General features: G+C 45.0%; 1 protein-coding gene and 1 long non-coding RNA gene across 2 annotated transcripts; one reads left to right on the top strand and one right to left on the bottom strand.

Annotated features, from left to right (window-relative positions):
• The first annotated feature begins 702 nt into the window (after positions 1 to 702).
• On the top strand, positions 703 to 8310 carry LOC144583099 (uncharacterized). Its single transcript, XR_013536695.1, has 2 exons — positions 703 to 2307; positions 6218 to 8310. It is a non-coding gene; the product is annotated as an uncharacterized LOC144583099 (long non-coding RNA).
• Positions 6276 to 24858, bottom strand: FOXRED2 (FAD dependent oxidoreductase domain containing 2). The gene is made up of 9 exons (XM_020787731.3): positions 24658 to 24858; positions 22714 to 23404; positions 19410 to 19661; positions 17801 to 18067; positions 16861 to 17027; positions 15842 to 16007; positions 13179 to 13420; positions 11073 to 11243; positions 6276 to 9300 (listed from the first exon to the last, which is right to left on the bottom strand). The coding sequence occupies exons 2-9, from the start codon at positions 23238 to 23240 to the stop codon at positions 9023 to 9025; spliced, it is 2070 nt and encodes a 689-aa protein (XP_020643390.3). The 5' UTR covers positions 23241 to 23404; positions 24658 to 24858; the 3' UTR covers positions 6276 to 9022.
• Positions 24859 to 25865: the final 1007 nt, after the last annotated feature.

Raw genomic sequence — 25865 nt, 5'->3', positions numbered from 1 at the left:
ATTTCTGACCTACCTTTCTCCCTAAAAGGCTTACATCACTAAAACAGTACTTAAAAGCTAAAACAATAAGGATACAAATATTTAAAAAGAATTAAGCAAGTACTATATTGGATAGAATTAAAAGCGGTAATTAATGCAAACTAGCAGATTGGGGAAATGATATGATAATATCAAAGCTCCTGAAGGCTCAGGTAGTAGGAGCAGTTTAGCATTGGCTTTTATTCTGTCTGTCAGTGCTTGCTGTTTTCCTACAGTTGCAGGGAATTTTAACCCCTATTACAGTAGTACCTTGGTTTACGAACGCCTCAGTTAATGTAATTTTCTGTTTATGAATGAAAATCCATTGAACATAATGCCTGTTTATGAATTTTTTTTCACAATACAAAGCAAGTTTCCCCAGTTTGCCATGTTTTAAAAGCTGAATGTTTGAAATGTTATTGCTTGATTATGTCCCTTTACAGTACAGTATTTATGCCTTTAAAATGCACTTTATTAGAGTTTTGAACAGATAAAAGACTTTTTTTTACTTTTTTCTGACCTCCAGAATGGATTAATTGCTTTTCAATGCATTCTTATGGGAAACCACATTTCAGTTTACAAATTTTCACAATACGAAATGTCCCAAAGAATGCATTAAATTCTTAAACCAAGGTACTACTGTATTTGAACATAGAATCCAGATGTGGTATATATTTTACTGAAATGGGACCTGTCGCAAAGTTTTACTGGACAGTCAGAGTGGCACACTAGCTTTAATTGCACAAATGCACTCCTGGCCACTGCTGAGACCTGGACTCCAGGCTCAGAGATGAATCTAGAAACACCAGCAAGCTGTGCACCTGTTTTTTTTTCAATAGGAGTGTAATCCCATCCAGTACCAGCTGCATCCCTATTCCTTGATCTGCTTTTTGACTGACCAGAAACACCTGTCTTGTCAGGATTAAGTTTCGATTTATTCAGTTTCATCCAGTCCATTACTGATACCAAGCACTGATCTAGAGCCGAAGCAGCTTCCTCAGATGTAGATGGCAAGGAGAGGTACAGTTGGGTATCATCCGCATATTGGCGGCACCGAATCCCAAATCCTCGTTTTGCACGGAGGTGGGTGGGTGGGAACAGTAAACCTGTTCTCATAACCTTGGAAGCCCCATTAAGGTCACTGTTACTTGATGGCACATAACAGCCAGTGTATTCAAGTTCCTTTTAAACAGTTCCTGCTAGTCAGCCATGTTGTTTCCCAGAACAGTGTTTCAAGCATCAATAAATCAAAACTCATTCCTTTTCCCACTCACCTCTGCGTTTCTAGTGGTTGGTTCCTCTTCTCCCCAGTGGAAGTAAAATCTGGTGCTTCCTTACTACCTAAAGAAGTAAGTTGTTTTTCAAATATTTGTTCACTTTTCCAAGTCTTGGGAGTTCTCTGAGTAGCTGCTAACCTCCAATTCCATCTGGTGGGCAAGGCACCACCTCACTCTGAGGGGTGAGCCTTGTTGTGAAACACAGAAGCAGAAAAAGTATTTTCTTTCAACAAAGGGATTGCTTTGCTTGCATTCAAATACACTTGCTTTAATTATATGCACAACATAGTGAATTCAAACACATATTGTAAGAGATTGGATGACAACAGAATCTCATGTTTTTTTTCTCCACACGCTAGCACTCTAGTGTACGATGGCTGGTGGCCACGTTCTATGGGCAAGGGGGCTTCAGTGACAACTTCAAGACTGGAAGTGGAACAGGGTTGTAGCCCAACTGTTGCCATCACACATTTTAAACAGGCACTGTACATTTAATAGGCACTGATAATAGTTGGTATTTTGTCTTTTTTCCTCCAGTTGAAGCCAATTTAGGATGATATTTGAATGCCTATGCAGCTTGTATACCTGCAACACTTGATGTGGATCTAGGCCACTTTTCTATAGTTATTCAGTTTTCCACTAAGACAGAAGGGTAGTTTAGAGTGACATGGAGAACTTTGGAGGGTCAGTGGCCAATTTTTTAATCGCTAGACCCAGCAAGAGCACCACAAAAAGGTACAAAACCAAATATAACTGGAAGATTTCATAGGGGTGGGGAATTCTGCAATCTGAGCAGGATTCCAGTGGCAGAAAAATATATATTTTGCAGAGTGTCCTTTTGTTAGAGATATCATTCAGGGTCCGTAAAAATGGCCGAGGCCTTTGCCCACCCCAATCTACAAACAAAGAGATGGCATGGAAACTATCTCACTATGATCCCTCAGTGTTGAACTGAGATCTCTTGCCCCCCTTTTTTTGTTCACAGAAACAACCTTCAAAATATGGTGAAATGGTCTGTTGGTGAATGGCTGTGGCGAAGAACTTTTATTTTCCTGCAACTTAGTGCGTACGACTGTGGGGTGAAGCTTTGTGTGTGTGTGAGGGAGCGAGAACTGTTTGTCCTGGTCCCTGGCTGGCTGGTCGCCATGTTAGATCTCCAAGGGACGGGACCTTCCTCAAGACCGGTTTGCGCAGTCTCCTGCCTTTGGACTAATTATAGAGTTGCCTTGCCTCTTCCCTGGGGGTGGGAAAGGCCTCGGTCTGAACCATCTACACCCTGGATTCCGCCTCCCTTTATGCTGATGCTTAAGACCTTTGCGGCTTGCTCTACGAATAACACCTGTCCTCCAGTACCTTTGTTACCAACACCATTAACATCTACTTTAACAATAGGAAAAATAACATCGGACCTTGCAATATCTGAAAGGATAAGGCTACGTGGAGGAGGAGGAGGAGGAGGAGGAAAGACAAGGACTATATGTGGGATTTAAGCACATGGATTGTTTAAATTATCTAATTTTATGCACTAGGGTCTTATAACTTTGGATTGTTTTCTTTTAATAATATTGTATTTGTAATTTAGTAATTCTGTGTTTAAGTTTGTGTGTTCTATTAATTTAGGGTTTTGTTTTTTGTTTTTTATTTTTATTTTTTCTCTTTCTTTTTGCCTTTTTCCCTCTCTCTTTCCCTCTCCCCCCCTTGGAAATGGAGTGGAAGGCTTGTCCACCTGGCGAGGGGCCCAGGAACATTCCGGTGATCACGGGTAGAGGGAGATATGGCGTTGGCACAGTCCCTACCCGTGTCAGAAGAACGGTGAACAGATGTTTGGCTGCTGTTCATTGTTCTGAGACTGTGACCAATCCTCAGTATCGAGGTGGCCAGCCCAGTCAGCCCTCCACTCTAAATCTGGTGCTGCTGAATGCCAGGTCTGTATCCAATAAACCCCAGTTGATCTATGATCTTATCCTGGAGGAGGATGCAGACCTGGCATGCATAACCGAGACGTGGATTAGTGGGGAGGGTGCCCCTCCCCTGGCTCTCATCTGCCCGCCCGGTTATGCTGTCCAGCACCAGGGTAGACTGGAGGGGCGGGGAGGGGGAGTAGCCATTGTTTACAAATCCATCTTAGAGGTTACTAGGCGTTCCTCGGTGGTAAAGCCAGGCCTAGAGGCACTCCACGTGTCGATTGGGGCCAGGGATGGCATTGGGATTTTGCTGGGTTACCGCGCTCCCCGTGATCCAGCCATTTCCCTGCCGGAGCTGGCCGACTTTGTCTCCGCGGCATTATTGGGGTCCCCGAGGCTTTTGGTCTTGGGTGACTTCAATGTGCATGCGGGGGCAGAGACTACTGGGCCAGCTCTTGAGTTCCTGGAAACCATGGCTTCCTTGAACATGTCCCAACATGTTATCGGCCCCACCCACGTGGGAGGCCATACGTTAGACCTGGTCTTTACCACTACGTGGAACGAGCGTGATCTGATGGTGACTGACCTCGTGTCGGTCCCCTTGTCATGGTCAGATCACCACCTAATAAAATGTAACCTCTCAGTGGCACTTCCCCCTCGTGGGGAGCAGGGATCTATTTCTATGGTCCGCCCTCGAAGGCTACTGGATCCGGCCGGATTCCAGGATGCTATGAGAGGGGTTACGGCTGACCTGGCCAGCGCCCCTGTCGAGGCTCTGGTTGACAGCTGGTCCACTGCTGCTGCCAGGGCCGTAGACATGATCGCGCCTAAGCGCCCTCTCCGCCGCCGAACTCGCCCGGCGCCCTGGTTCAACCAGGAGCTTCGAGCGATGAAGCGATATAGGAGAAGGCTAGAGCGTAGGTGGAGGAAGAACCCGACGGATTTTAATTGGATAGCTGTCAGGGTCGCAACTAACCTTTACCTAACTAAGGTAAAGGCTGCATGTCGATCATTCTTCGCTAACCGGATAAGCGAAGCATCAAATCAGCAGGCGGAGCTGTTCCGTATAGTGCGCGACCTATCCGGAACTGGTTCGGTTGATAGGCCTCCCCCTAGTTTTTCGCCTGACCAGTTTGCAGCCTTTTTTAAAGCTAAAGTGGAGGCCATCCGCCGGGACCTCTCTCCGTTTTTGAATACAGTGAGTCGAGCAGAGATGTCCAGCGCTCCGTCTTGCCCGGTGACCTTTGACTCCTTTCAGCCTGTCATCCCTGATACTGTGGCCAAGGTGCTTGACCGCTGTCGTGCCACCACCTCCTCCTTGGACCCTTGCCCGGCCTGGCTAATCAAAGCAGCCAGGCCGATAACAACTGAATGGGCCACTGCAATAATAAATGGGTCTTTCCTTGAGGGCAGGTTTCCCTCTGCCCTCAAGGAGACACTCATTAGGCCCATAAGAAAGAAACCTAGTTTGGCGGCGGACGAAATTGGCAATTATAGGCCCGTCGCCAATGTTTCTTTCATGAGCAAAGTGGTGGAGAGGGTGGTGGCCGACCAGCTTCAGGCATACTTGGATGAAACAGATGCCTTGGATCCATTCCAGTCGGGCTTCAGGCCACGCCACGGTACAGAGACGGCATTGGTCGCCCTGTATGATGACCTGTTGAGGGAAGCCGACAGGGGAAAAGTGTCTCTGTTGGTCCTCCTCGACATCTCAGCGGCCTTTGATACCGTCGACCACGGTATCCTCCTGGGGAGGCTCTCCGAGTTGGGAATTGGTGGCTCGGCTCTTGCCTGGCTCCGTTCCTTCTTGGAGGACCATCCCCAGAGAGTCCAGCTTGGGGAGAGTGTCTCGGCCCCGTGGAGTCTCAATTGTGGGGTTCCACAGGGGTCGATCATCTCCCCAATGCTGTTTAACATCTATATGAGGCCGCTGGGTGGGGTCATCCGGGGATGTGGGGCTTCGTGTCACCAATATGCTGATGACACCCAGCTCTACATCTCCTTTTCACCTGATACAGGTGATGCTGTCCTGTCCCTTCAGCGCTGCCTGGAGGCCGTACTGGGATGGATGCAGGAGAATGGGCTGAGGCTGAACCCGGACAAGACGGAAGTTCTGAGGGTGGGTGGCCCCGTGGTTAGCGGCTTGGGGGACTCTCTCACATTTGGGGGGGCAACTCTGGCCGCGAAGAGTGGGGTCCGCAGTTTGGGCATACATCTGGACCCGACGCTCACCATGGAAACACAGGTGGCGTCGGTAGTCCGTACCGCCTTTTTCCATCTTTGGCGGATTGCCCGGCTGCGGCCCTATCTCGACACGGGGGCACTCACCACCTTGGTGCATGCGCTCGTAATCTCAAGATTAGACCACTGTAACGCGCTCTACGTGGGGCTGCCTTTGAGGCTGATGCGGAAACTTCAGGTGGTGCAGAATGCTGCGGCCAGACTCCTTACCGGAGTGAGAAAATACCAACACATTTCTCCAGCGCTGGCCGCATTGCATTGGCTGCCCATCCGTTTCCGCATTGACTTCAAAGTTTTAATGCTTACTTATAAGGCCCTAAACGGTTTAGGACCTCGATACTTGGCGGAACGCCTGCTCCCACCTAGGTCTACCCGGTTCACCCGCGCGAGTCTGGAGGTGAGGCTGAGGAGCCTGACGCCGAGAGAGGCCTGGAAGGAGAAGACACGAAACCGGGCCTTCTCGGCGGTGGCTCCTCGCCTATGGAACAACCTTCCTCCAGAGATTCGCGCGGCCCCTACGCTGGGTGTTTTTAAAACTCAACTAAAAACATGGTTATACATCCAGGCCTTCCCTCCAATCAATTCCTGATTCCTTTTCTAATTTTCCTTATATTCCTTTTGTCTGCTGTGATTGTAATTATTATTTATGTTTATGCACATGCTTTTTAATTGTATTTTATTTTTATTGTATGCTGGAAGCCGCCTAGAGTGGACTTATAGTCCAGATAGGCGGGATATAAATTCAATAAATAATAATAATAATAATAATAATAAAAGCTCCCATGGATGGGGCATTTGAATCAGACTGTGTTCCATAGATGAGCAAAGATAAAGACAGACTAGAAAATATATTTAATAATTTGTTCAAATAATGGAACAATACAAAACATTTGCAGTACAAGCACGTTACAACAATTATTCATTTGTTCAAAATAATTTAACAAAAATACTGTTTTGGAGGGGGGGAAATCAAAGGAATTGTAACTAACTGGCCAGTCTGCCATGAAACTAGAATTCTGCATATATCTGAATATGACATAGAGTGATATAATCCTAGAATACTGATGTAGAAACTAGCTTTGAGATCAGGGCTGGAAAAATGTACTTTTCTGAACTATGCCTGATCATTCTGGCTGGTGGACTCTGGCACCTACAGTCGTAAAACAGTAACTTCCAGGCATCACAAGAGCATTGTGGTTGACGTTTTCAAAAGCAGCAAAGCCCAATTTTCTGACGAAGGCCTTGTGCAACCACATTATCTTGTATCTTTAGCTTTGCCTGCTAAACCAAAGATTGACAACACCCAGAACAAATCCTTAAAAGCAATGACAAATTCAAATTAATTTGAGCATCAGCTATTATGAAAATTGTAGCTTGCTTTGCTATTCCTTGTTCAATCAGGACAGAATTAATTTTACATATTCTGTCTCAGGTGTACTAATCATATTCATTTAGAAAAGAGCAGGAGCATCTACACAGCGACAATAAAGTACCTCCTTAGGAATGAACAGCTGGATGGATGGTTCAGCAAGTTAGACAGAGGTTGAGAGTTCACTTTGTTCCCAGGACACAGTCCCAGGATGTCCCCAGAAGAAGGGAATGGTAAACCACTTATGATTACTCTCTACCTAGAAAATCCTGGAAAGGGTTAACATAAGTCAGAATTGACTAGCTGGCCCACAATTATTTATTTATTATCAAGGTAGCTGTCTTCTATTCAATGATTATAATGGGACAGCTCTATAGTGCCTGCTATCCTGAAATCCTGGGAGCAAGATGTAAGGGGAAATGCATAATTCTCTCATGGTTTCAGAGTGGAACAAAGTTAGCATCTTCTTTGATGTCGATTATACTATGACATGCTTTGTTTCTTTTATGATAGAAGTGGGAATATCTATTTGTGGGTGCCAGCCTTGGAGTTGATACCATGTGTTTATATTAGCAATAGCTCTGTGACTACCCTTGCTGTGTTATCACCCTAAGAGAGAAAATAATCACCTATCATGTGAAAGGAGGGGGGTAATGTTTCTACTGCATTAAGAAAGAAAGAAAGAAAAAGAAAAAGAAAGAAAAACCTACCTGAGAAGGCCATCTAGTCAGTATGTTCTTTGGAGAAAGCAGAGGAAAAAAGAGTGTGCGTAAGATTGATTCTCCTTGAAATGAATGGATTCTAACTTTCCTGTATGACCAAGCTGTAAACTTTAAATGTGACAGGTTGACCAGAAAGAATCCAGAGCATTAAATAGATAGTACTTGCTGAATAAAACTGCCAGAGAAGAGGAGCCTCTTTCAAGTATCACTTTTCTTGATGCATATAAATTTCTCCATTCAATAATATAATGATGTGTTGGACTGGAACTCATATAAACCCTAGCTAGCAGTGCTAGATGAGAGATAATGGGAGTTGGAGCCCAACAATGCAGGGGTACACATTTTGTTTTTGGAGATGTTCAAAAAGTTGTGGTCTAAACCTCTCTGTCCTTGTTGCCAAAAAGAGTTCTAAATGCAGCATTCCTATTAAACTTTCCAGCTTCACATTGAGAGGCAATGGTTTACCTAAAAGGTTTGCAAATGAATAAGACCGCCAAAATAGATCACTGCTAATGAGTGCTACCTTTTAGAAAAGTGTTCTTAGAAACTGTAAGTGCAAAAATTGCAAAGAGAAAGGGCTCTGGTTTATAAAAGGACTTTTTAACATCTGGGAAGACAATTAAGACATGAGCTTGGTTCTTTCTGGTTTGTTTGTCTCACCTCTCCAGAGCTGAGAAACATATGCACTGGAGTAAAGAGGAAGATTTGCAATAAAGTCCAGATAGTTTTCCTACCTGCACTTACCTAATAAAATAAAAGAACAATGAAAATAAAATAAATTACATCAGAAAATACAGTTTCATTTTGATTGAAGTTTTCTAATCAGTTATAGTGCAAATAGAGATACCTGGTTAAAAGGCTCTGTGCAGAAGCTCTCCCTCTGCAGAAAAAGCAAGCTTGCATTCAAGAACACCATTTTCACAGAACAAAATCAGAAACATTGTGACAAACCTGGCACAGAGGGATCCAGACTTAGCTGTCCATCCTTACCGATCCATGATACCTCTCTTGTAGACAATGCATAACATTTCCATGCTCGGGATACTAAAAGCATTCCTTTAATCTCTACCACTACCATTGTGGTGGCTGTGGATTCATGTACATACAAATGTGCAAGTATATTCAAAAATTCAGTTGGCATAGAATTGACAACCAATGATTTCTTTTGCAGTTCCCCAGAAATCATGCAAACATTCACAGCAAGTCATCTCTATATCCCATTTGTTTCCTTGGGATGAACCAGAGATGGCCCCATAGAAACAGAAATACAACACCATCAGCAGGCGACAAAACTGCAGAACAAAGGAATGCCTCACCAACATGTATCTGCAACCCTCACTTACTATGTAAAGCCCTCCATACTTCATAAATAACAATGGATCTAGACAAGTCCTTGGCAAGTCATGATCCCCAGAAAGCAGTGGATAGGAAGCCCCAGTGCACGTAACAAAAGATGGAGGCTTGTTGATTCTGATAACTGTCGGAAGAAGGCTACAGTTCATCCTTGGTGCCCATGAGAGGCGGCAGTTGGTGATTTGGAATTATGCGATCCTCCACATGTGGATGTGAACATACGCTATCTTGCAAATGGATACTAATCCCCTCGTCCTCTTTTGGAGTGTCTACAGCACCATAATCCTCAAGTAGTCCAGCTTCTACTGCATGATGCCAAAGTCCCTTGTTTCCCAAAAGCCCTTGCATTCTCATGTATCCCTGTTGACAGAAAGGTGGCAACTTCTGGCGAGTGAGGGCAAAGAGGAAGCAGGACTCTACATGCAAGGGAAGGAGGAAAAATAGCATGTTGAATAATTGCCAGCTTTGAGAATCAAAGAAGTTTGTTGTACTATCACCCTCCAAAATCCCATGGAGTAACCTTACCTAATTTACTTAAAAGAAAAAAACTGTTTGAGGACTGTGTAAACAGCTCATGGGTTTCCAGCTGTGTAAATTCATGTTTATCGTTAAAATAGTTCAAGCTTTCAATGGCAATATTCTGTGCCATCTCCATGTCTGAGGTCTATATTTATTTGTTACATGTATATCTTCAATGAGCTCAAGGTGATGTGCATAGCTCTCCTAACCCATCATTCTCCATCATTCATATACCAGTCCCATGAAGTAGCCGAAACTGAGTGTTATTGGCCTGATTCACCCAGTGATCTTCACACAGCCAAGGAAGGGATTTGAACCCAGGTCACTTAAATCATGGTCCAAAGCTCTACCACTGCACCATGCTCAATCTCCTCCCGTATTACAATTCACATGTATGTGATTCACACTGAGCAGGTGAAATTGGATATTAAAGAATTTAAGGCATAAGTGGGGAACATATGGTCATCTAGGTGTTGTTTTACTATAATTCCTATTAGTTATAGCCAAGAGAGCCAATCATGAAGGATGACAAGAGCAGTAGTTCATCGATGTCTGGAAGGCCTCACATTTCCCCACCCCAGCTTAGGAGAAGAGTCTTAGATCAGTGGCATAAGGCATGCCTTCTAGGGAATAGGCTCAATCCTGGCACCTCTATTTAGGGCTGGGAGAAGAACCTTGTTTGAAATCCTATAGACCTGCAGTTAGTCACTGTTGAACGCTTGACCAGAAGGAGCAAAAAGCTGGATCAATGCAAAGCAGTTTCATATATGCTGAAAACTCAAATGGTGGAAAAGTTACTGTTTGGGCCACTTCATGAGGCAGTAATTATATCAACCAAAAATCATGTAATGTGTGTAGACTTTCCAGCTGGTTCTGAGACAATGTTACACAGTGTGTCAGAAAAGTGAAAATGCACTGGACTACTGGATGAAAAAACACACTGCCTTGGCCCGATCTGCACACACAGCACAGAACTAAAAAGCCCGAGCATTTCAGCTTTTGAAAGAAAGCACAGCTTTCTAGCCCTCCCATGTTATTAAGGGTACAGACAATGGCAAGTGAAATCTCAGAAATTAGAAGCACGACTTTACTTCAGCATGAGGTCCTCTTTCTTCCTCTGTAGTAGTAGAAGCATAAATACAGAAACACAGAGAGAAGCTGAGATTCAAAATAGTTTGCACTTGTGATAGAATTGTGTAGGAGCACAGAGGGGCAGATGCAAATCCTGCCCTCAGTGACCCCTTCACATGAACATACCCTGGCATGCCTGGCTCCTGTCTAGACCTTTGCATGTTTAGCACTAAAATCTAAAATGAGTGCTTGTAGCTGAATGCATGTAAAACATCCCCTGATCAGGAAACCCACCCTTTCAGGTCCTTTTGATAAAGCAAGGAATGTTTTAAGGCCTTTGGAAGAATTGGGCATCTGGAAACATTCGAGCACAGAGCTTACATGCATATCTCTGTCCCAATACATGTTTAGCCTTTGAGTAGACCAAATGTCCACCTAGGCCTTGGATATGTAACTTCTCTGCTGCATACCATGGCAAGTATTCTTTAGTCCAAAATGTAGGTTTCTTTTTCCTATTTTCCCAAAACAATGGTTAATTTGCCTGCTCGATTGCCTGCCTCTGCTCTCTGAGCAGGTTTCCTGCCAGAATCCAAGTTACCTGCATAGAATCTGCGCAGATCAGTTCCCAGACAATTCTCCAAAAAACGTCTTAGCGGGAGAATGTGGGCATTTGGTGCAGTCCAGTCTGTCAGGAAGTCCTCCACAATGTGATGGATGGCAACCGGGCGGGGCAGGATCCAGTCTGGTGGACAAAGTCTCATCTCACGCTCTGTTGGGAAAGACATGAACAACCCATTTCTCACTGCCAGCAGAAGTAACTTTCAAGACACTGGCCAAAATCCTATTCCCTATGTATGCTGGCATAGCAGAAGAGAGTGTAAGTTTTGGTGGTTCATGGCTCCAGGTTAAAAATCACTGTAGATATTATCAGTTGCATATTGTTTTGTATGATTTAGTGTGCAACTGAAAACGTCTGCAGTGTTTTCTTAACCTGAGGTAATTTGCCTCCAAATGTTCCACCATTTGTGAGATATATAAGAGGGTTTTGGCTATTATCTGGGGTCACTGGGCCAATATGCCATGAACAGTGGATGAAACAAAAAAATCCTCTAAAAATAAAAGCAGTTTTATTTGCCATCTTATAGGCCCCCAATTTCACAAAGATCAACGAGCAGTGTTTTTTAATCACTGGACAGATCACCTGAAACAGTATTTTATTTCTAATATTATTTTATGTTTCTTTTCTCCTTGGGGACTTCCCAAAGCCCGAGGTTTCCAATCTTTGAAGGAATGCAAAATATTTCAGTTCACTTGGCTTTTGGCAGCCATGGGGACGAAGAAATATAAGAGAACAATTACCATTTGGTGAGTCTTACTCTTAGCCCTTGAGATGGGGGAAACTGTGTGTGAGTCTCTCTCTCTCTGCCAAGAGTATTTTCAGTATAGATTATTCTGTTTTTCCACCAACACAAAATATCCCTTAAATCTGTTTATACAGACATCACTTTCCAATGCTTCAAATACAGCAGCAGATTGGAAAAGTTACTCCTTTGTAAATGCAACTCCTACAATACCCCAGGCAACACGGCCAGGTACTCTGCTGGCTGGGAGAGTCTAGGTGTGGCCCCAAAAATAACTTTTGCAGGTCCTACAATATCAGACACAGAGAACTGCATCAGGCTCAGTATCTGTAACCACTACTTGGACTCATTTACACCCACCAGGTCCACCCAACTCTACTATTGTATCCCTTCCTTGGTGTTCTGATCCCCAGTTCACTTGCACTTTCCCAGCAAGTAAGTAGTGTCAAGAGCAAGAAAAAGGATGAAAGAAAGGTGCTTTCTACCAAATCAAACCACTCACTCATTCAGCCACTGCTGCCACCTCTGACAGTGTGAGAGAGGATTCCTTCCTCACCCCTATAACTAAGAACAAAAACCAATATGTTTATCACGAGTGATCTCCCACTCAAGTACTATTCAGACTTGACCCTGCTTAGTTTCCAAAATTAGACAACGTCAGTCATGTTCTCAGTGATCCAACCGCCATAGCCACTGCCTGCTCTGCCTTTTTTCCTCTCTCAACAGTAATGCAAATTAAGCCAAGAAGAACAGGGAATAAATAGGAAGCCATTAAAGTGATGGATAGGAGCTGGGTCTACCAATGGAGTGGGGCCCTTGGAAGGCCAGTTGCCCATTTAACCTGTACTTTACCCCAAATGTTGAATTTGAATGAACTCATTATCCATAGAACTAACAAACCCTCAAGAACAGCTTTCCTGAATCTGATGCTTTTCACAGCAAGAGAAAGCTGCTGAAGAATTTGGATTTTAAATATGGCTCTGCTACCATAAGAGCAAAGAGCAGTATCAAACATTTTAAATAAAAAGCAAATGAATAGAAGGTAATATCTTAACATGATAGGAAGAGTTGATCAAATTAGATCACAGTAGTGCAGTAATCAGGGCCTTCCAGATTTTTTTTGGCCTTAAATTGTCGATCAACCTGTCAATGCGGTTGATGGCATGACTGATGGGATTTGTAGTCCAGTAACATCTGTCTTACTGAATCAACTGCTACAATAAACAGAAACAAACGAAGGGGAGAGATTTCTTCTCCCAAAATATGTACAGAAACTATAGATGTGATGAATGTATAACACACAGTCATGGGTAAGGGGAGGAATCAAGAACCACTTCACTTACCGGTGGGAAGATATTTATAATAATAAATGACAGGATGCAAGAAGTTGGACTGCCAAGCGTGCTGTGCTTCTCCTACAGCACGATTATAATAGAAGACATCCTTGTCAGGCCCAGAGAAGTTCTTCCCGTATTCCATCACGATGACAAAAAGTCCATTTTGAACTTTTCTCCCTGTGCGCCATTCCAAGTCTTGCAGAACTGCAACTGGATATTCCTCCAGGTATTCAAATTCTGTGGCATTCCTGGGAATGATCAGAACAAATGCATTTAAACAAACAGAAAAGTAACTTTGTATGATGTATTGGCGAAGGCTTTCACGGCCAGGATCTAATGGTTGTTGTGGGTTTTTCGGGCTCTTTGGCTGTGTTCTGAAGGTTCAGCCAAAGAGCCTGAAAAACCCACAACCACCACTAACTTTGTGTGAAACTGAAGAGTTGACAGTAGAGAGACTTAGTAGACTGGTTGGACAGTTTGTCTTAGAGATGATTGGTATCCATATGTTTCCTTTCATATAGTGTATCAATCTGCACACCTCTGAACTATTTATACAATAAACTTTCTGAGACACCAGTGCTATTCTGTCTTTATCGGGATGCAAAGAACATAAGCTTACTGGAGTTCTGACTGGTCCAAAAACCCCAGTCAGTATATTGGGATTGCAACTGCCCTGAAAGGACAGGTTGACCACTCACTCCTGTTTTGCTCTAGGACAGTGATTCCCAATCTTAGGTAACCCAAGTGTTCTTGGACTGCAATTCCCACAAACCCCAACCAACACAGCTAGAGGTGAAGGCTTCTGGGAACTGCAGCCCAAGAACACCAGGGCCAAGGTTAGGAATCACTCCTTTAGGACGTCATACAGACACCAATTTCAAAGGTCTTACATAAAGCAATACTTTTTTTGGACTCTGTCTCAGAGCCCCCTAAACAGTAATTTAGAAAATTGTTTTACTCTAGGATTATTAGGTGACAGCTGACACTTCAGGGTGGTGTTTACCAGGCTAAAGTGGGTGCACTCATTCTCCCCTCTGCTTGAGGACCGAGCGCAGTGTTTCCCAATACTTGAAAGGCACATAACGTGGAGGTGCTCAGGGAATGGCCACCTGATGCAGCCCAGCTGCTATCATATTCAAGAAACAGGGCCTTTTTCACTACTGCCCTAGAGCTTAAGAACCAACTTCCCTGGGGTGAGTGGGTGTCTGCTTGGCTGCATCTCTTTTGATCTTCAGCTTGCCCACAGAGACGTTCCTACTTCACTGTAATTTTATTTGACCGATCCATTGTCTGAGAAGCTGCCACTGCTGTGCTTCATAGCAATTTCAGCCTTGTGCTTTGATTTATCTTTCTTCTTTCTCTGGGAGCTTTTAAAATCAGCGTTTTGACTATATTTTACTGTAAACTACTTTGAAATCTCTTCCAGAGATTAAGCTGCCAATAAATGGTCACACTGAACATACACGTCTCATAGGAACAGTTTTAGTGCCTGTCCTTTTAACAGAGTACAGGAAAGATGCTATTCTGATCAAAGCAGTCACACAATGGTTGTTGTATGAGCCATTAGCTTTTTAAGGTTACCCAAGGACCTAGAACCTCCTACAGGAAGCATAACCTGACTGGCTGAAAAGAGAGACAAATCTCTATTTGCATTAGGGTGTCTCAAACATGCAGCCTAGGGGCCATTTGCAGCCCGCCAGATGATAGTTTGTGGCCCCCGCCTTGCCTGCCCCCCCGAAGCACCCACGCGTCCCTCTGCTGCCAAGAGTCAAAAAAAGCCTCACCTCACTCACCGGCTCTCGCCCAAGACAGTGCCTCTTGCACCCTCCATCTGGAACTGCAACCTGCCAGCCAGCCTGCCTGTCTGCCAGCTGCAGTTCCGGATGGAGGGTGCAAGAGGCGCTGTCTTGGGGGAGAGCCAGCAAGCGAGGCGCGCTGCTGGCCCTTTTCCCCAAGAGCCCGAGCCACCACCAAGCGATGTCTGAGAGCAGAGCTCGCTCCCGGCCCATCCTCAAAGAGCGCCTCCAAGCCGCCAACAGCAGCTGCCACTGCCACCTCTTCCAGGAAAGCGGCTCTCTTTCTCTCTCGGCACCCGCAGCACCAGCCTGGCCAGCGGCCACCTCAGCACCCGGCGGTGCTTCCTCCCCCCCCACTAGGCAGTCGCCGGTGCTCCCTCCCTTCTCCGCCTCTTTGTCCTGCTGCTGGTGGTGGTGGTGGTAGTGAAGAATGAGCCGGAGGGGGTTGTGGCTGGCAACAAGGGCTCACATGCACCCCTCCTCCTCCTCTTCCGCCTCCTCCTTGGAGTCCCAGCCCGGCTAAGGAAACTCCTGGGCGGCTTCCTCGGGCTCTTGCTCTCCTTGGTGAAAAATTTGACGCGGCCCAGCCTCGCCCAGACTCTGCCTCCAGCAGCCCCCAAGTAAACTGAGTTTGAGACCCCTGGGGTAATGCCAACACAAGTCCATGCTCCAGCCCAGAATTATACTGTGCTTTCTCTGAATAGGATTCAAGACAATGACCACAAGCCATTGAACTTATTTCCCACACCATCACTATATTGTGCAAAGGCTGCCAGCATGTAGTCAACAAGAACTGTCCTGCTGCTGCTTTGCATTTCTAGGGGATACTGTGTTTAAAGGAGACATGAGAGTAGGGGACAATTACTCACTCACTCTTTCAGCAGAATGACATCAGCTAGCACACTGAACATCTGGTAGAGCCCAGATGCCTCATTCACTCGCTTGACAATGGCATTCGTTAGCTGCATGATGGGATAGACGGAGGAAGGCCAAGGCACTCCATGGTGACGGACTTCTAATAAGCGATGAACTACGCGAGCTGAGTAATGTGGGACACAAAGAAAGACACAGGCTCTTAAAAAGCACGGCGATTATGAGTTGAAATCAAACAGCAAAGCAACTGAACAGCAGTTAAATAAAGAGTTTGAGGTAATAGCCAAAATCAGTATGCAGGTACCTGGTGTTGTTTGATGCTGAAAAAAAAAGGATTAAGGAGAAGAGCTTGGAAACATTATTTTTTGGACTACAACTCTCAGAATCAGACAGCCAACTGCTAACTATGGGAATCTGGGAATTACAGTCCAAAAAGTGGTATTTCTGCTGCGCAGCTCTCTGATCTAGGTACAGTCTGAGAATTAGCAAATCTCAGAGATACAGAATTGTAGAGACAAAAATGGAACATTACCTGGATATAAGCTTAACTGTCAGAAAACAGAAAACTAAGAGCATTCTTTATTGCGAGATTCTTTTTAATCTTGTAAGCATTTTGTTAGGGTTTGTTCACAATCTGAAGAAGGACATTTAATTTGAAATCTTAATTTGATTACTTCCACAATCAAGCAACAACTGGATATGAGCTGAACAATTGCACAGGTGGTGAAGTGAAATGAAATGTGTAATGCATCAATAGTTCTTCATTGACAACTGCTACAAATGATGAAAAGGTATTGATATGTAAAAACAAAATGCAAATATTTTGTGTTGTATTTTCATGAAATGCTGCTGGTGTTGTTCATAGTTAACTGTGTGAGCACACATTGGAAACAACATTCACTACATTATGTAACTGGCTTACAGACATTAGCAAGAGAGAATATAAACAAATGGTAAAGCATAGATTCCAGAGCTGTTTTACTTTCTTTGCATCCCATTTATTACACCCCCAGGTTCACCTGTATAGCGGAATCCATGAATAAAGCCTCCAGCAGATTTCCTGAAGTCAACAGAGTGACTTGCAGTGCCTAGAACAAAAAGACCTCGAGTGGCTTTGGCTTCGTAGCTAGGCTTGATCAAAGGATACTTCTTTTTACTGCCTTTGCCTTGCATCAGACCTACAGACCTTGATGGGGAAGGAAAAGAACAAACAGAGCAAGACAAAGTTGAGAGCTGAAGCTGGCTGGCTACCTAGAATGGATTGGAAATGAAAGGGTTATGGCTCAGCAACAAAGGATGGACTCCACATACAGATGGTCCAGGATTAATTCCCAGCAGCGCTACTTAAAAGGGCTAGGCTCATGGAGAGCCAATGCTAATTACAGCAGAAAAAAAAATACAGTACAGGGCTACATTTTGTATTCGCATATATGGCCAAATGTGCATCCTCCATAGGAAAATCCCAGCGGTACTGTACTTCCATGGGAACAGATCCTTTTGCCTGTCTTCCTTACCCTCTCCTTTCCTACTTCGCTCCTTATTTTACCCATCCACCAGGTGAAGAGGGGTGGATATTTACCAGCAGAAAAATGCCCATAGTGAAACATCATCAAATAAAATGCACCCACAAAGTGCATGAAACAATGCAGTATTAAGGTCCACAGGAGCAGATCCTATGCTGGAGCACCAGAGCAAAGAAGAACAAAAATATATCACCACCCGACAGTAGCGGTGATTTATTCTGTTGACATTAGATTCAGCTCTGTGTTATGTGGACATTGGGAATCTGGACCGCTATAATGTGTGCAAGCAAAGTTGAACAAATACTCTGTGTGGACACGCTCTTTGCCAGACATTGTGGCATTAATGCTGTGTGGCCTTTAAGCTGAGAGTTCTAATCTCCTTTTCCATCTTTCACCCAGTCTCTGTTTACCATTTCGGTACCATATCCTGTCTTACTTGTTAAAGATGGAGAAGTCAAACTTCCAACCGAGGCAGCGAATAGCACGGTCATAGGGGGCTCGGGTAGCAAAGTTGTCCAGCTCATCCTGTGGGAGGGTGATGGACTCTGTGTCGCTGCTATTGCTACTCTCCAGGTAGAAACGGAGGGTGATGTGCAGCTTCCCTTTCTTATCTTTGACAAGAACCAGGTCTTCCAAGTCACCTTCCAGAAGCCCGTCAAGAGACTTCAGCTGGTAGGTATCCAACAAGCCATTGTTTATTGCCCTAAAAAAGGAAAAGTTGGAAACACAAGAAACATACTATGAAAAACTGAATGGAATGTGGCATGGTATCTGCTAGGTGTGAAGATATCAATGCCAGAGTAGACAATAATGGACTATTAATTTATTATTTGATTAGTTACATTTATATCCCACCTTTTCTCCAATTAGCTCAAGGTGGTGTAGATGGATGTACTCCTGCCCTCTGTTTTATCTTTACAACGACTCTGCAAAGGAGGTTGGCCTGAGAGAAAATGACTGGCCCAAAGGCACCCCATGAGTTTTGTGGCTCCCAAGTCCCAGTCTAGCACTCTGACTGCTATACTACAAACAGCCTAGCCTCATATGAGGCAACTTCCTATGTTACTATGTCCCATGTTAGATTTGTGGTTATTATTGTGGAGAGAGGTGATCTTAATTTGTTTTATTCCTGCTTTGAATTACTATAGATTCCTTTAGGAAAACAACAAAAATCATTATTATTTTAGATTCTTTTGAGAACAAAATGGTGCACAGAAGGTCAGGAAGAACTTCCAGCTGCATAGGACTGGGCTAGTTATTGAAGAATAACAGGATATATTAAAAAAAACTGCCACCAGCTTCTGATAGGGGGATCCATGTACCCAGATAAGCTCCCATGCTTCCCCTCCACCAGTCACATAACAGGGAATCCAGTAATCCTTCCTCTTTTGCTGACTGCTCAGAACTATTTGTAAACCACCCAGAGTAGACCTTTAGTCTAGATGGGCAGGATAGAAATCCAATCAATCAATCAATCAATAAACTATCACACATAAACTGCATATGTTATGCTGCCTGTAGGCCAAACCTCATGTTTATTAGCTTTAATTTGACTCGACAAACCACAAATTGTGCAGGCTTGAATAGACAGATAGTTTTTTGTGTTTTTATAAAAGGATCTGCATCAGCCGAAGACATTTTATTCCAGAGATGAAGGGCAGAACGGTACCCCAAATTCTGTCTTCAGAACCTGACTGAACTGGCAGGTTAATATTACAACGCTGGCAAAATGACAAGAGTCTTCCACCACATCTAAAAGGCAAGGGACCCAGAGATGTTGAGTGGCGCATCCCTCCCTTCCAGAGGAGACAGAGGGGCACCTGGAAACCACATGAGAAACAGCCAAGAGGCTGCCACTACTGTCCTCTCCCACCACACTGTTTGCCACATGAGAAAGTCACCACACTCTGCTTAACAACAGGGCTGGACCCCCAAAAACTGTAATAACAAAGCACAACTTAAAATGCTGGCTACACATTTGTCCCAGAATGTTCATACCAGCCCTGGATGTATCTGATAGTCAATTCATTGACTCTGGCCCTTACCTCAGATCTCCAACGTAGTGAGTGGCCCAAGACAGTCGAACCCGAGAGCGGCTCACCATGTGGACAAAATTGGTGACACCCAAAATGTTTTCTGCTGTCTCAAAGGCAGAGTTCCCCCGACCCAAGATCAAGACAGACTGGCCAACAAAATCTTCTGGGTCTATGGACACAGACTCGTAGCCCTCTACGTATTCTGAACCAGGAAAATTCACTTCATGGGGGATCCAAGTTCCCGTGGCTACCAGAAGGACACTGAAACACAGAGAAAGGACTTCAAACAGGCTTGTGAAACACACAGCAACGTGAAAGGTCTTTTTCAGTTTCCAAAATTACTGCATGCTGCACAGAATCATGAAATACTAAGTTGAGGCTTAGCCAGCATTGGACATTGCAACTGCAAACCAATCCATTAAGAATCTATGAAAAGGTATCATGAATGGGCAAACCCAAGATATTTAGCTACCAAAGGTTGTGCAGCAAACTGCACAGCTCCCACTTATTTTACTTCATAATTGTTAATTTGGCCCTGAGGTACAAATCTGTACAAATGTCTCTTCCCCTATCTGGCTATAAATATCCAATAAATCAATTAAATAACTAGAAGGGTGCTGCCTGAGATGGTCAATTCACTCTTGCTAACGATAGCAACAACCTCGCATACAGACCAGTATTATATGTAGCAATGGTGCATGAGAGTTTAAAATGGTACTCCCTTTCTCGGTGCTAGCATTTCCCATTAAAGATCCACTGTCTGTATGCTCCACAATACATATATTTTTAAAGTTACTTGCATACAGAAAGCAAGCATGGTAGGACCATGTCTGGCCTAGGCCCTTTGTTCTGACATTCAAATATTACGGGGATTGGGTATTTTTAAGGAGAAGGGGAAATTTTAAAAACTGGTTCTCTAAGTGGTGTAAAAAATTGTGCACTCTATCAGCATTTTGCATCACACAGCCTTCTGCTTTCTCCAGGTCTTGGCTCAAAGTCGTGTGAGGACTCCAACTGGATTTTTTTTCTCATTATAGGGAAGCTTATTGTAATGTCTGAGAACAAATGCACTACAGCTATGACTAAGAAAGGCAGTATTTGTGTTGGTGGGTGGGTGGGAAATTTCCTCCAATACACAACTTATCTGGGTCCTAAGCTCATTATGATCAAGGTACCCTCACCAAAGAAGGCAAGGTGATGGCTACGAAAAAGAGAAGCCTTTTCATAGTAGTATTCTATCTATAGAATACTCTCCTCAAAGAGGCTTTCCTGGTGCCTGAGCTTTTCTGCATCAGGTGAAAATAAAATAATAAAATAACTGATTGGAAGGGGCCTATAAGACCACCAAGTCCAATGCCCTGCTCAATGCAGGAATACAAATCAAAGCAGATCTGAAAGATGGTTGTCCAATTTTCTCTTGAATGCCTCCAATGTTGATCTACTAGCTTTACCCTGATTTGGTATTTTGCTGTATATATCACTTAATTCTTGTTCTATGTGTTTTTAAGAGACTCTACATAATCCAGAGAATTATGGTTAATGGGCAAGTTATTAAGTTCAAACAGGCTAGCAGACAATCATTGTTACATAACCAGGAACAAAAGGGATATTGACATTTGAATCACCATCAAATATCTGAAGGACTATCATGTGGAAGGCTGAGCATCCTTGTTTTTTTGCTGACTCAGAGGTCAGGGCTTTGAGTGATGGATTAAAGTTATAAATGAGGAGATTCCAACTAAGCACTGGAAATAACTTTCAGATGGTGACTTTCTGCTAACTGACTCCCACCTCAGAAGACAGTGGTTTCTCCTTCATTGGCTTTTTAAAAAAGAGGCTGGACAGGAATGCTTTAGATGCAGATTTCCTGCTTTAGCAGAAGGTTTTACCGTATTTTTTGCACCATAAGACACACTTTTTTTCTCTCCAAAGGGGGGGTAGAAAGACCGTGCGTCTTATGGTGCAAAGGTGGTGACTTCGCCCCCGCTGGCCCTGTGGGGGGGGGAATGTCGCAAGGGTCCGAGGGAGCCTTCCAGCACCCTTGCGATGCTCCCCCACCCCCCCACGGGGCCATCACGGGCGAAATAGCGACCTTCCAGGCCCTTTTGAGAGGCTTGAAAGCCTCTCAAAAGGTCCTGGAAGGTCGCTATTTCGCCCGCGCTGGCCCCGTGGGGGGGGGAGTGTGGCAAGGGTCTGGAGGGCTCCCTTGGACCCTTGTCACGCTTCCCCCACCCCCCCACAGGTCCAGGGGGGGCAAAATTGCCAGCTCCCAGGACCTTTTGAGAGGCTTGAAAGCTTCTCAAAAGGTCCTGGAAGGTCGCTATTTTGCCCGCACTGGCCCCATGGGGGGGTGGGGGGAGTGCGGCAAGGGTCTGGAAGGCTCCCTTGGACCCTTGCCATGCTTCCCCCACCCCCCATGGGTCCAGGGGGGGCAAAATCGCCAGCTCCCAGGACCTTTTGAGAGGCTTGAAAGCTTCTCAAAAGGTCCTGGAAGATCGCTATTCGCCCACGCTGGCCCTGTGGGGGGTGTGGCAAGGGTCTGGAAGGCTCCCTTGGACCCTTGCCATGCTTCCCCCACCCCCCCACAGGTCCAGGGGGGGCAAAATCGCCACCTTCTGGGGCTCTTTTGAAGCTTCCCAAGCCTTAAAAGAGACCCAGAAGGTGGCGATTTTGCCCCTTCTGACCCCCGGGGGGGCAGGATGAGTCTCTAAAGGGTCCTGGAACACACTCAAGGACCCTTTGGAGGCTCACCCTGCCCCCCCCCCCCCCGCCGGGCTAGAAGAGGCGAAATTGCCATTTTCTGGGGCTCTTCTGAAACTTCCCAAGCCTTAAAAGAGCCCCCAGAAGGTGGCAATTTTGGCCCCTCTGACCCCGGGGGGGGGCAGGGTGAGTCTCTAAATGTCCTGGAACACACTCTAGGACCCTTTGGAGGCTCACCCTGCCCCCCCACCAGGCTAGAGGGGGCGAAATTGCCACCTTCTGGGGCTCTTCTGAAGCTTTCCAAGCCTCAAAAGAGCCCCAGAAGGTGGTGATTTTGCCCCCTCTGGCCTTCGGGGGGGGGGGCTGGGTGAGCCTCCAAATGGTCCTAGATTGTGTTTCATAAGACGGACCTCTCCATAAGGCTCACCAATTTTTAGGAGAAGAAAACAGATTTTTTTTCCTGTTTTCTTCTCCTAAAAATTTGGTGCGTCTCATGGAGAGGTGCGTCTTATGGAGTGAAAAATACGGTACTATGTGACCTTAAGATTTCTTTCAACACCATACTTCTACAATCACGTTTTTAATACACTTGGTGAATTTCTTCACCACTTACCTGCATTTATAGAACTGAGCATTCTGGTCACTCAGGATGAAGAAATGGCCATTCCAAGCTTTGGTGTCCTTCTCCAGCATCACATGGGTGATGGATGTGTTATAGCGTACCTGGAGGTCTAACATGGAAGCAAAATCGATGAGGTAATGCACCATGGTGTCCGCATCAGGGAAGAAGTCATGAGAGTAGTGTCGGAATAGCAGTCGGTTGTCATGGCTGATGAGTGAGTTCCAATCATGCCGAAGGTTGAACTCACTGTTGGATTTGCCTGTGTAGCGCTTGTTGATACTAATTAGCTTGCGATGGCGGGGATACAGAGTAAAGAAACGTCCTGGCGCATGGCCACGTTCAAACACCATGTAGTCTCGGCCTGTGTGTTGGAGGAAATAGGCCATCTGCAATCCTGAGGGTCCAGCCCCAATAATACAATAGTCATGGTAGAGAAATTCATGAAATGAGGAAGAGGCCACAGACAAGGCGAAGGTTAGGAGAAGTTCTGGCACATACTTGGATGGAAAGGGCAACATATTCAAGGCACTTTTAAGAAACCAACATTTTAAAAATAACAATTCATGGAAAACTCTTAAGTCTGCTTAATTGTATTGGGCAGCGCAGATGTGTCATTGTTGTTGTCGTGTGTTGATTTTCCTCTGATCTTCAATTTGAAGAATGTCTTGATGGGAACTGACACCTGGAACAAAACAAGTTGGGGGAGGGGGAGTAAACAAGTGTTGCTTTTATAAATCATCACTGCTATGCTTGTTGGAGTTTCCTATACAACCTTGCATGCTGTCTGTAGTTTGAGTGACTAGGAGGGACTTTTCTGGTCTAGAGATAGTCTATCTATCCAGCACTAATCAATTGTTCCATCCAGTTTTGAAATTCAAAGGGCCCCACCTCTCTGCTGTAGAGTTCTATCCCTCTTTTGTTGGTTAGCGGAAGTTGTTTGTTGCTTTTGATCTGTTTGGTTGGTTGCTAGCATGTGTGCAGTAAAGACAGCAGTATGCACAAGTATAATTTCAAGCAAATGTAAGTAAAGAAATTTCTTTTTCATACAAATGCTTATATTACTAAGACTTTAAGTGCCAGTTCATGAGAAAAGTGTGGACTGTGGTGAACTTATAGTTATTCTCCTCTGTGGATCTCTATACTTCTACTGTGTAGCAAAAAGAGATTTTTTTTACCAGAAATTCAAAACTCTGCAACAATGATCCCATTGAAAAGTACCCTTACATAATGGCTCATCACATATGACAAAATGTGTTCCTTCTGCACCTGTTTTGCTTGTGGCTCCCCAAATATCTTGCTTATGTTGCCACTATTTAAACTCTTACTAGCATATAACTCTTGTACAAATATATCAGAGTGGGAGGGGATGACAACCATGGCCAAAGTCTCTTATTTATTATTTATTTTATCTCTGTTGGCTGAATGGCTGAGATGTTTTGATGGTCAGAGGCACCTCAAAAAGGGAGATGTTTAGCACTCTTGTGTCCAAATGCAGGTCCACTGCAAGCCAGAGGGGCAATCTCCAGTTTATTTATTTCTGCCCTGGAAAACTGGGAGGATTCCGGTACCCAGAAAGCAAAAAAAGCAACCCCTTCCTCATCATTGTCTCTTCAGTGGGAAATGGATCCAACCCTGGCACTATTTCTGGAGCCTGTTTATCTTCCTCATTAAGAGAACAGAAGGGCTCTCTCGGCAGTGGGCTTTGGACAAGACCGGGTCGGGAATTGTTGCCCTACGTAAGGAGGACCACCCGCCCGCTCGTCCGCCCACCGACCCAGCCCCGGGCTTGCAGAGGTATGGCAACCGGCAAGCCTCTTCTCCGCTAACCCGCCCCTAGCCAAAGAGCCACGGCACCGAGGGGATCCCTCTTCCTTGGCACTGTGGGGAAAAGGGGCGAGACCAGCCCCGGCAGGCTTGCGTGACGTGCTGACGTACCTGGGGCATTCGGCGGTAGCTCAGCAGCCAGGTAGGGCTCGGTCCCGCGAGGCAGCAGCAGGAGCGGCGCACGCCACACGATCACCATAGAGGCGAGGAACTCCCGGTCCTCCCAAAACAGAGAGGCCTTACACAAGGAATGCAGCGAACTCCGCCATTCAATCAAAATCGCCCCCTCCGGCCCCCTCCAGGCAATTAAGTAGATCACGTGGCGTCGACGCAGGCACTAATACGTCCCGCACGACCCCCCCACTGCCTGGGTCACGTGACACGGAACTGAATGGGAGGCAGCTGTTTTTTTTTCCCCTGAGGGAGGCGGGAGCTGCAATACCAGCCTCTCATAGGATACAACGAAGGGAGAGGGAGTCTTCTCATGAGACGGCCAAAGTATTGGAGCCTCGGCTTCAGGATCTGTCCTTCCAGTGAGCACTCAGGGTTGATTTCCTTTATAATGGATAGGTTTGTTCTCCTTGCAGTCCAGGGAACTCTCACGAGTCTCCTCCAGCATCACAATTCAAAAGCATCAGGTGCTGGTCCCCTGTCCAGCTCCACGATTTTGCTGCTTTTGGGACTGCCTCTTTGCCTCGGCCTATCCTAATATCTCCATACAGGAGATCTTTAGGAATCCAGTATCAAAGGGATCTGATATTGAGCCATCAGAAACTACGGTGCCCTTCATTCCCTCATGAAAGGATCTGATGATGTTGAGTAGAGGTGGACATCCAATCTAGGGAAGTATTTTAAAAAGGCCGTCCCTGCTAACCAAGTCAAAGGCCTTTGTGAGATCTATGAAGGCCACGAGTGTTGTCGTTCCCTACATTTCTCCTGCAGCTGTCTGAGGGAGAATATCATGTCAGTGGTAGATCTATTAGCTCAAACTCCACACTGTGATTCTGGATAGACTCAGTCTGCAAGCACCTGGAGTCTCTTCAGCACAACACGGGCAAGCAAATCACATTATTGTAACCTAGCCAAGGCAGCATCAGGACATTGCTGTTCAAACAGTTCCCGACATAGGAACTTCTCAATTTTATTTCTCAAGTTCATGATTTACACCTTATAATAGTAAACCTCTTCTTTCCTATTTTCCACATGACATGGTTTGAGTTTAAGCTCCAGTCTCTCAGAAACTGTCAATCTTTCAATAAACCCTATATTATAAAATCCAAATTCTTGTGTCGGGATGTGGCAAATTCTCTCTCTCCAGG

This window comes from Pogona vitticeps, chromosome 5 (assembly GCF_051106095.1).
Source record: "Pogona vitticeps strain Pit_001003342236 chromosome 5, PviZW2.1, whole genome shotgun sequence".
Taxonomy (NCBI): domain Eukaryota; kingdom Metazoa; phylum Chordata; class Lepidosauria; order Squamata; family Agamidae; genus Pogona; species Pogona vitticeps.
The sequence above is the reverse complement of the archived record's forward strand: the minus strand, read 5'-3'. Positions and strand labels throughout refer to the sequence as shown.